This window comes from Stegodyphus dumicola, chromosome 5, assembly GCF_044657685.1.
Source record: "Stegodyphus dumicola isolate Sdum_Otavi_A_Nest chromosome 5, ASM4465768v1".
Taxonomy (NCBI): Eukaryota; Metazoa; Arthropoda; class Arachnida; order Araneae; family Eresidae; genus Stegodyphus; species Stegodyphus dumicola.
This window is the reverse complement of record NC_140772.1, coordinates 107,003,015-107,015,362: the sequence shown is the minus strand read 5'-3', so window position 1 is coordinate 107,015,362 and position 12,348 is coordinate 107,003,015. Positions and strand designations below refer to the sequence as shown.

The 12,348-nt window shown below is 31.3% G+C and overlaps 1 protein-coding gene across 2 annotated transcripts in view; it reads right to left on the bottom strand.

The window, feature by feature from the left end:
* Positions 1-12,348, bottom strand: part of LOC118185441 (ras-related protein Rab-3-like) — a 48,214-nt gene that overhangs the window by 23,729 nt on the left and 12,137 nt on the right. For both annotated transcript variants that reach the window (XR_004757597.2, XM_035355287.2), the window contains exons 2-3: positions 10,613-10,834; positions 2,730-2,848 (exon numbers count right to left, since the gene is read on the bottom strand). Coding sequence is in view for 1 of the 2 variants with exons in the window: in XM_035355287.2 (XP_035211178.1) it covers positions 2,730-2,848; positions 10,613-10,834 (341 nt within the window). In the remaining variant the exon portion in view is untranslated. The remainder of the gene's footprint in view (positions 1-2,729; positions 2,849-10,612; positions 10,835-12,348) is intronic.

Below are 12,348 nucleotides of genomic sequence, written 5' to 3'. Positions count from 1 at the left end.
TCACGGTGTTTTGTCGCTATAAGCAGAAGCTTGTCATCGATTTTTAAATTATTTCTCGATCAGCTACCGAGTTCGAATTTTGTACTCGCATGGATTACGAATGAAAATATGGCGTGGCAAACCGAGTTTTATAAATTCGAATTAGAGGTCTTAAAATTTAATGTTGAAAAAGTTTTTTGTGCATATTTCCATTTGCATCATTTTACAGAGTGTAAAATAGCTTTTTAAATAAAATTTGCATGAAATTAACATAATTTCTGATTTTGGGCAAATTTTTAAATCTTTATACTTTTATGAGGTAAGAGGATTCTTGGAAGTAAAAGACTGAACCAAAAGGAGAAAAATAATTTGTTGTACAGATTAATGGGAATAAGAGCCCCTTTGAAAAATTCCTGTACAGTCTTAAAACAAGAATAATAGATTCTTAAATAACGAAATCAAATAATCAAATTGCATTGTCAAAAGTATAAGATTTATAAATTTATCAAGAAAGCCGCATGTTTTTTTTATTATTCCTGATATAAATTTGTAGAATATTTTTTAAAGAGAATTATTTTATGTGTTCCCAGTAAATTATATAATACATTATTTTTCTCATTTTAATTCATTAATAATTTTATTAGTCATAAATAAAAGTTTATTTTGTAAAAACTTATTTATTTTATTCAATAATTGTTGGTAATAAATTTGTTTCCTTAGAGTCAGTGTAAGGCCTTTATCTCAAAACATCAAGAAGACCCTGTGCTAATGACAGCCATTAACAGCCATTACCCATTATCGTCAGGGGTGTGTCCACCCTTGTCCCCTTAGGCAATGGGGGTTGGAAGAGGTAAAAAAATACAGGCTAGTCGTTTTTGGCGTATTTTTCCGCTATTATAAAAACACGGGATGATCCGTTTTTGAGGGTACATTTAAACTAACAATAATCCGTAACGAACCGTTAAGAGACCTGCATAAAAGAACGAGAAAATACGGGTCAAACCGTTAAAGGCACTGGGTGTAGGAAAATGGCAAAAATGTGGTTTGGTTATTTGATTATGGCAAAGAACTCCTAAGAGAAGGTTAGGTTATTTAAAGACTGCACACACGAAAGGGCTATCTGCGTAAGAGATAGAGCACATTCACTAAAGACTTTAGGGAAACTAGCTCACATTTACATAGGTCCAAATTGGATTCGAACTCCCAGTATTTAATGGTCTTAACTACTCGGACACTGATAGGATTACACATATAATAACTAACAGGGGGAAAATAGAATAGAATATGGGATAAAAACTGTAGAATAAAATATGGAACAGAACAGGGCAGTAATCGTGAAGAACCTTTCAAAGAAACTTGGCCACATCAAACATGGGAAGAACTATGAAAATGCCAATGTAGCCAACCGATTCACCTAACATCAAAGCTAGAACAAACTACCAGTGCTCAACAATTTTACCACTTGGCTACTATTGGGAGCGAAATGGCATAATGCATTTGATATTAGTGAAAACTGTGCCAATTAACCAGCAATAAATTAATATGGCTTTAAGGAAGTTTTTGCTCTTATATGTAGTATTAAATAATGTTAATATTTAACTCCAGTTGTGAAAATTGTTCCACAGTTGTTCTCCAATTGTTCCTCCAGTCATGTAACATTACTTACAGAAACACGATTTGAACATATGTAGTCCTCCAGCCAGACATGAGATTTAGAAATCCATATTTTAAATTAAAAAAAAAATGATTTGATTTATGTGTGAACTTAATGAAATTTTGACTGACAAATTTAGTAATTTAAAAGAAATGTATTGCAACTTGCTTGAAATAAAACATTTATCTTCCACCGCAGGTGTGCTGGCATTGGAGGAAGCGTTATACTCAAATTTAATATGTCTGCTACTGATTCACAAACAAAGCGATTTAAATGCAATAAACGCAGTTCTGAAATATATATTTGTTAACTTTTTAATCTGATTGACTTAAATCGAAACACATTTAATTCATGAAATCGTTTATTTCAGTAAGCCAATCCTTTATTAAAATTTTCATAGTGTTTATAACTGAGCTATAAAGAACATGCATTATTATGAAAATACACAAATATAGTTACGTTATTGATAGGAAGAATTGTGATGCTATTATTGCTGTGATACTGTCATGTTACTGTTATAAAGAAACTTAAATCAACTTTACTTTTCCCTCTCAATATTTCGGGCTTCTTATAAAATGGTTCTAATTATTTTTTTTAATGAAAAGAGCAGTGTTTATGGGCCATAAAGATGGCCAAGCAAATTATTTTCTCCAATCATAAAGTCACCAACAAATTGGTGCCTCGTCATAGAAATGAGAATAACCAGAAAGCCAGAAAAATGATTACATTAGGTTTTAGTGACAAAAAGCATTTTATAGAAAATTATTTTTAGATACCTTTTGGTGTGCAGATATTATAAACAAAAAACAAAAGAAAAAGAAAAAATATAAATGATATTTATTTTACAATTGTAATCTGCAGTTCCATTTATTTACCCCAGAATTCAATAACATAACAAGAAAGATGATCATTTTGGGGAAAGATAAAATATATTTTCATCAAAATTTTACTATATATCAACAAGTGAGGAAATATAGTAGTGCACTAAAGGAAAAGCAAATGCCTAAGAACTTTTCCCCAAATGATTCCAAAAACATAAATAAAACCACCAAAAAATCAAATACTAGCGAACTAGCAAAGCATAGAATGGACATACCAGTCATGAACACTATTGAAAGATTCTTCATTTGTAACATCATACATAAGAATAAAGCCCATGGCTCCGCGATAATAAGCTGTAGTGATAGTTCTGTAACGCTCTTGTCCAGCTGTATCCTAAGAAAACATGATGCAAACAGCATTAACATACTCATGAAGTCTTATTATTATCAATACAAACAAAAGAAATAAATAAATGAAGAAAAAATTATTCAACACATTTTAAAATTTTATTCAACCTTTCAGAATTTTACACAAATTAAAGACTTGCAAAAGATGTCCAAAATTACAGACAATTACTGGTTTATGAATACAATGTCCCCTTACAAAAAATGTTATACAGGCAGATAAAAACAGAAGAACTTTAATAATTAATTAAGAAGGTAACACTTTTCAGCAGGTCGAAGTTGAAGCAGGGTCACTATCTGTATATTTCTATAGGTATATATTAGATATCACTAGGCCTTGATAACTGTTAAGCTTCTGACCCAGTTTTGAAGAGGACCTAAGGAAGGACAGCACAAGGGTCTCCACAATCTCCTAAGAGGACTTTGGCTAGCAGTACCTTCTTGTTGCACAGATAGTCTACACTTGCAAACAAACTGCTGGCCATCCAAAATGCAACACCTTGAAGAAAGCATCTAAACAGCATGAAACTTGGATCAAGTGTAAGCACAAACTTGCATCAATGAAACATGTGCTTACGATGATATGATTATAATATCAGTGTACATGCCCATCATGGGCAACTGAGCGGAAAGAATGTTTGAATAATGTAAATTGCTTAAATTGAATAATGTACATTTGAATGTTTGAAATTGTAAACTGTTCTCTTGCAAGATTCTTGCTGTTTGCAGCTTCAATATGACTTATAGACAAATATGGGCATTATTCAATCATGTTTCCGAGTTTAACCGAGGCAGAATCATTGCATACACAGGCTGTGCATTATTCAATCATGTTTCCGAGTTTAACCGAGGCAGAATTATTGCATACACAGGCTGTGGATTATCTTTCCAGGAAATCGATCATCATGTTGGATGTAGCCAAACAACAGAGATGTGGATATGGAACTGGTGGATGGAGAAGAGAACAAATGATGGACAGTAGCAACCACCTAATTGCACCACTCGATGAGAAGACAGTCATATTTTGCACATGGCACTGATGAAGCACACTGTCACATCCGAAACTACATCACAATGAATGCAGTCTGTAACATAATAATTGGTGTCTACATGAACAATATGACATCCTTTGTAGAACAATTGATAATCAGCTCATTTCCATTGCTTCACTTACTTTTAATTTTAAACCCCAAGCATTTGTGTTTGCAATGCTGCACTGAATGACGAAGATGGATTCCAAATGACATGGCATCATGTATTTAGACAAAGCACGTTTCTGCCTGCAGTAACCACGATGGTGGGATTAGAGTTTTGAGACATTGTGGAGAAAGGCTGCTCGACTGTTGGGTTGTGCATCGTTGTACTAGTCCTGCATCATGTTTATTGGGGGCACCATGTTTGGGTTGAATTACACTCTCCCTAGTATGGATTATAAGTAAACTTACCAGCCAATGCTATATCTCTAAAGTTTTGCAGGCTGTTCTCCTTGTTTATTTTCAGGGCTTGCTTTCGGCCACATTTCAAAAGGACAATATGCAACCCCACATTGCACACAACGTTCAAGATTCCTTCTTAGCCTACCGTATAGCACTGTTACCACCTTGGCCTACCCATTCTCCAGATCTACTACCCATCTAGCATGACTGGTTAACGATTGGATAACATCTCACCAGGTACACCATATGAAACATTGACTACATTACTACTGTGGAAGCACCATGGGCTGCCATTCCATATTAACACATCCAAAGCCTCTTTCACTCAATGCTGCGGTGCATATTAGCGATTACTGACAAATTCAAGGCAACATTCATTACTAATTTACTTGTCTTCCTCATTTCAAAGAAGGCTGTATTTCAATTTAATTAAAATTGATACTATGTGTAATCTCTGAAATAAATTTGGCTTTGATATCGCTTGTCCTTTGTGTCACATTTTAGATGTCCAGCAGCATACATGCCGTCTCTGAAATTCAAACTCAAACTCATCAGTAAGGTAGTCGGGATCACTAACCATTATACCAAATGGGAGGTAATCCTCTGCGGCAGCAGTTCCCAAACTTTTCTATTTTCTTTGCATACCCCTTAATAAGACTAATTATATAGTACTCGCAAGTTTTTCTTTAAAACTTATGACTTCTTCCTTCCAACATAAATTACTACTGTATTATTGTAATATTAGAAAATTTATAGACTGTAATAAGTTAGGTTTGAATATAATCAAGCACGGATTGATAATAAAAAAGCACAATGACAACATATAATTTTAAATCAAAATATCGCCGTAGCATAATTATTTGCTGTATCAACTTTGGTAAAAAGGAAATGTGAAAATGAGCGAATTAGTGAATTTATTGACAATTAATAACCATAATAAAATTTTAAAAATATTCTTGAACTAGTGATATACCACAGTAAAATACTAAACCTATTAAATATAACTTTGCCCACACTAAACTTAAGACTCGATCAGTAAGAAAAAAATATGCCTTAAACATAAAATGAATAATAAGCTAAAAATCAATAAAAAGGCACTGCTGAACGCGATATTTGAAAATCTAGATTAAATTTGAAGCAATAAAGTCTTAGACCAGGAATAGCATCATATTTATTATGGTAACTGTTTTGACACAAGCTCAGAATTTTGAAAAAAGCAAAAACAATTTTAAATGCCTTCTCAGTTATGTCTTCATGCTCTCTTGGGCCAATTAGTCGAAAACTTTTTTAAGAATAAAAAGGAAATTTATTTTTCCTTTTATTCAATAACAAATTTAAGCTTCCTAAATAGTTTGCTTTTCTAATAGAATTATAATTCTAATGCTTTCCACCATTAGTGATAACATTTTTACATAACCTTAATTAAGCCATCACTTATACCGAGAACCACTGCTCTACAGAAATATCGGGTCAGTCCATAAGTTCGTGCGCATTAAGAGTATGCGTGGAATTCACTATGATGCATTTACTAAAACAATACAATTTTGAACCTGTTGAAACTTGTCATTTTGACTAACATATTATTCAGTTCATCACCAACTTTCGTAAATATCGAACACATTTTAGTACCCATAGAAGATGAATATAGATAAACAGTACAAACGTGCTGTGCTACATTTTTTATTTTCGTGTGGTGAATCTGCCAGGTTTGCAACAATAAAAATTAATAGTGCACATGGTGAATATGCTATTAGTGTAAGGACTGCCACGAAATGGTTTAAAAAATGTAAAGTTGGAAAAAGCAGCATTGATGATGAACCCTATTCAGGACGTTTTGAACTGTTAGAACCAAATTAAACGATTAATTCAGAAGTTTATAGTGAACAACTTTGCCGTCTAAACTCAGAACTGATAAAAAAATGCCCACGATTGGTAAATATCAAGAAAATGTTGTTTCATCATGATAACGCTAGATTGCATACAGCTCAAACAATGCTGCAAAAAATTAGTGAATTTAATTGGAAGCTTTTTCCACATCCTGCTTAGTCTCCAGATATTACCCCGAGTGATTTTTCACTTATTTCGTGCCGTACAAAATTTTTACTGGGGAAAAAATTAAATTCTAAATAGGATGTACACTAAGAAATTTCAAGTTTTTTTGCATCAAAACCAGAGTCTTTCTACAGCAATGGCATAAAAAAGCTGCCTGTAAGATGGCAAGACATTGTAGATAATGGAGGAAAATATATAATTGATTAAAATGTTAAATTGTGTTTTTTTTATATTTAAAAATTTACCAAAAAATGCACACGAATTTATAGACTGACCCAATAAATAATATAAATATCCTTTATAAAATTTTATAGGATTATTTATAAAGTTTTCACACAGCAGATTTCTATAGAAATATTTTTTTATAAAATCATACAGAAATCTTATAACACCTTTGTAATATTTCTTGAAGTTTTCAGACTGTAATCAAAGCAAGCTTTTAGTTTCTGGTATACTGATGAATCATTTCTGGATAGAAATTTTTGCCTTCTCCTTTCAGACTGATATTTCATGCAATTTTTTGTACAGTGCTGTTTACATAATCTAGAAGTTATAACTTGTAAAAGGGTAAAATGAATTTGTCATGAAATTAGTTAAACCTTCGGTGGTTGTGAAATTAAGTTCTTTCTTCCCATATACACAAGATATCTATCAGTCATAAATTTGTAATGGGAGCTGGTTCATTTGCACACACTGCTGTCTGTAACTAGAATGAGAGCTGAGCTTGTTTGTTAAAGATTTTGCAATTAATGGCAAAAATACTATTTAACTGTAAAACGTTAATTTCTGAAATGAATTTTTTAAATTATTATATATGAATCACACGGATAAAAGATATTATTTAATTAAACTTAATTATCATTTAAAATGCATTTATTTTTTATTAATTATTTTTTAAATCAAAATAATACTGATATTTTTCATTTGAAAGAAAATCATGTCTGTTCCAAAACTGTTTATTCCCCTCCCCTTTCCATATCATAGATCAGTTTGGTCCAGTTTCCTATAAATTTAATCTGATATTTTCAGTAAAATTCTATTAGTGATTAGAGATGCTAAGGCCAAAAAGAATCAGTGGTAATTTTCATAAATTTACAGGAATTATTTTTGAAGGTTTAAATATAGAATATTGGGTAAAAATGACAAAGGAGAAGCCTTCGTGTATGTATACAAATGATAACAGATAAAGAAATTCAAGAAAGTTCCATTAAAAAAATTAACTACCAGCACGATTCTATGTTAAGAAAAATGAAAATAATAAAAAATAATTTTCTTAAATTCTAAGGGTAAAGATACACTGGAATTCGGATCATTAACTGGAGTTATAGGGTTTTTATGAAAGTGAAACGCCTCTAAAAAATCTAATTTGAAAATAGATTACTTTTTTTTGGAATAATTTTGACCAGAAAAAAGATAAATGTGATTTTTGACCAATAATGTTGGGGAAAAGAGGATTTATGTTTGTTTTTATTTCCTTCTAATATATGTTTCATGTTTCTTAGTGCAAAATTTTATGGCTCTTTTAGTTTGACCACTGTATATTAAACCACACTGGCAAGGAATACAGTTTATATATCAGGAGTTTACATCCAGAATGGGATCTTTAAGTACAGAACTGCAAATTTTATTGATAGAGTAAAAAACAACATGAAAGTTAAACTTCTGTAAAAAGTGCGCAGTTTTATAACTAACCAACAAAAAGAAAGCAATGACTGCAAAATTTTTACAGTGTTTATCATTAAGTCGAGATGAGAATTTTTTAACCGCTTGGTTAATGACACTAGGTGCTTCTGCTTTGCTTAAGAGCAGATAACGTAAAAACTCACATTACACATAATTTAATTCTTAAACAATGGAATTTATGGAAATGTAGTGTGAAAAATTGCAAGCAAAATGTTAGAATGTGAGTTGACAAATTCATGCAATTCTCTAATTTTTCTAAGTGAAAACACCGAGTACTTCATTGTGTACTCGGTATTGTGTACTCGGTCCCAGCTCATGCAACAATAGCATGAGCAATGCCAAGAACAGCAAATAACAGTTGCAGAAACAGAATGCGGGATGCTGAATTCATGCAATTCTCCAATTTTTTTAAATAAAAATGCTGTGTATATCAGTTATACAATTCTCTGATTTTGCTTAAGTGAAAACAGATGGTTGTAATGGTGAGAACAGCACAAATAAAATTACATCGATTTCTTGAAAAAAATAACTGATGAGAAATGGTTCTTGCAATTCTAATGTTATTGATTGATTGCTCTTTGATTAAATTCTTAGTCAGCCGCCATTTTGAAAATGGCTGTTGCCTTTTCAAATTAGTGACTTTTCAGGAGAGGAGTACAGATAAGCTGCAATTTTAAAAGGCTATCATCAAGATATAACTTGTCCTGATGTGACTCAAATGAATATACACATTATTAATAATAATAACAGAAGAATGATAATACGTCAAAATCATGAAATAGCCAAGCATGATTTGCAAAATGTGATTTTGCATGTAAGTGTTACCTTAATTATTTCCATTTAATCTGTCAAATGCTAGAATTTCATTCATGCATTATAGTTCAATGTATATTCATCAACAATGAATGCTTCCCAGCCATCAGCTCAGGCCAGAAGTTATAAAATTTTTTAAGGATTTCTATCAACCAAAGAAAGTGTATATATGGGAGGAAGGTAAGTCAAAGAATTTGTCAAGAAATGACAAATGAAGACTTGAAAGATCTTATAGCAGCCGGCAGTGAAAGAAGAGGTAAAGAAGATTCCTGTAACTTACAGGGAGTGAACTGCTAAACAAGGCAGAGAAACTGCCTAATTTTGCAATGGAATTTGAGCCAAATTAAGAAACAAAAGGATACCTTACGGAAGGCACTGAAAAACTCTGCACTCCCACAAAACTGTTAAAAAGTTGTGTCGGTCATTGTCCCAAGCAAAAATCACCAGCTTTTTAAAAGAATAATTGCATCTCATACTTATTGAACAATAATAAAAATCCTTTCCATCAACATGTGTTTCTTTTTCCCCTTTTAAATATAAGAATATTGGTTAATCTCCCATAAGTGGGGTGAGTGCGAGAGTTTTTACTTGGCACAACTTCAATTTGGTTGCGGTTTTTGGCTATATGTTTTCTTGTGGAGCTTTATTTAGGTGAGTGTAATAAGTGTAAGTTTAGTGTAGCCAGAATTTTTTTAAAAATTTAATTTTGAAATATTGTGTTTATTTTTAAAAGTTTTACTGTTTAATATTTGCAGGAGGTTAAGCTATAGACTTTTTCTAGTTTCCCCCCCCTTGCATGTGGCAACCAAGAGATACGGAATGCTTAAGTGTGTTGAATTCCACAACAATAATAAGTTGTACATTTTAGCAAGCTTATGATACATCCATTGTTAGTGAATTTGAATATATTTACTTGGTTTATTTTTTTTCTTTGTGAGTGAAGAGACATTTGGTATGTATTATTTTTGTAGTAATTTATGAAATATTGTGTTTATTTTTAAAAGTTTTACTGTTTAATATTTGCAGGAGGTTAAGCTATAGACTTTTTCTAGTTTCCCCCCCCCTTGCATGTGGCAACCAAGAGATACGGAATGCTTAAGTGTGTTGAATTCCACAACAATAATAAGTTGTACATTTTAGCAAGCTTATGATACATCCATTGTTAGTGAATTTGAATATATTTACTTGGTTTATTTTTTTTCTTTGTGAGTGAAGAGACATTTGGTATGTATTATTTTTGTAGTAATTTATTTTGGTATTTTTTAGTTTCGTGTTTGTGACTTGAATTTTTTGTAATTTATTTTAAATTTACGTTTTAGTTTGTAGTAATTTATATTTGTGTTGTATTTACCATTATTTTTGTTTGGCGATGTCATATTTTACATCGCCCATTTTTTTGCAATTGGCAGCTGTGAAATTAAACGGCAATGTGAAGTTTGACATCGGAAACGAAAAGAGTTTGGAGCTAACTTACCCTGCTTATGGATGAGCCAGAATATTTAGGTTTGTTTAAATTATTAATGATTTATTATTCTATATTATAGAATTTTCTAATGAAAATTAACTCTGCGAAATGCATGTATTAATGACGCAGCCCCTCATTCAGCAAGGATTCATTAATGAATCCTTGCTGAATGGCTGCATCCTTCTGCCATTCAGCAAGGATTCACTGTACAGACATATTAAATATGTAAGTAATATTATGAGGAAAGCAGAAAATAAACAGATATCATACATGAAAAAAGTAAATTATTTATAAGATGGCTTACCCAAATTTGAAGTTTAACTCTTTTGTCTTGCCTAAAGACAGTTTTCACTTTGAAGTCAATGCCCACGGTGCTGACGAAGGCTGACGTGAAAGAATCCTCAGCATATCTAAATAAAAATGACGTTTTTCCTACACTGCTATTCCCAATTATCAATATTTTGAACATATAGTCAAAATTTTGATCTGCTGCATCCTTCTGCCATTTTTCCTGACCAGCTGCCATCTAAAAATAACAGATTACTTCAAAATGACATTAAGTACACAAGCATACAACATTCAATGCTACTTTTTGTCATATTATTCAGATGTATAAAATTTTTTAGGTAAGAAAAATTCTATTATGAATTTTTTTTCAAATTGCTAATCAAGATTTCTACATTTTACATGGCAAATGTTTCACATATTAGTTACAAACTACAAATTTATTCAGATGAAAAAAATCGCAGCTAACTTTACTATTGCTAACCTAAAGTGAAATATCAGGTGCACACCATATTTGTTGATTTCATTTTCAGATAAATGACTTTAATCTGGTAAGCTGTCTTCATACTGATCTATTGGTGAGAAATGCGAAAAACAATTTCTGCATGTCAATTCACACAAGGAAGGCAACTTATGCTTTAAGTTAAGTTGTCATACGCAAACATGAGATGGCTTTTCATCTCAGAAACTTGGGAAAAAACATGAATTTTTGTGTGGTATTTTGGCTTTCTACAGTTATGTTTTTAAATTAAAATGGATACAATTTCTGCTAGATTAAAACTTACTTTTACTTCTTGCCTTGCATAAAAGAACAGTGGTTTATATTAATACGTGAGAAATGGCTGCAGCAAGGAAATGCAAAAAATTTAATTGATAAATGTGCTCAAGTGACATTGCAATTTCTTTTAATTACTTTCACATGACGCATTCTCAAGTCAGTGAATTTCTAGCCCTTATTGAACCACTTATTCAAAAGCAGAACACTAATTTTTGCCAGAATATCACAGAAAACAAACACTCGGAAGATTGGAATAGAAGATCCCAGAAAAGGATCATTGTATATATCTACCTTAATTTATTTTTTATGAATTTTGTTGAAAAATTACAAATTCTTAATTGCACATTTCAATTTTAGAGTTCTTGGGGGTAGAACACCATAAAATATTTTGCATGATGTATGTGCTTCCATTAATATAATTGGTTTAATTAATGAAATAAAAATTATACTTTGTTTCAATGATGTATGTAGCATTTACAGGATTACGAAGCTATATATCACACTTGAAAACAGAAGCAGTTATTTAAAAAAAAAGTTAACACTAGAAATTTAAAAAAGTGTTTTAAAATACAGTTTCTGCCTTATGTACAGATTTTTTACCTTAAATGTAACTGCAATTTCTTCAATTAATCATTCATATATTAATAAAGAGCCACTGTCTAAAGTCTTTTTTTTTTAAAAAAAAGTCACTTTTGTCTAAAACTCATTTAAAAAGTTCATTTTATATTATATATATATATTTATATTATATATATATATTTTCTGTTTTAAAAATTGAATTTCTTAATTAGTAAATTTGCTAATGCTCATGCAAATGTTCTTTAAATTAATGAAAAATTATTATCGAGATCAAACCTCTGGTTCAGTTCTTGTACAAGTTGTCCAAAAAGTGATCATGCATGTTTCGGAAAACAAATATAAACCATTAAAGAGGTAGAACTATTTCATAAAATCAGCTTTTGTCCAAGATTTAATTT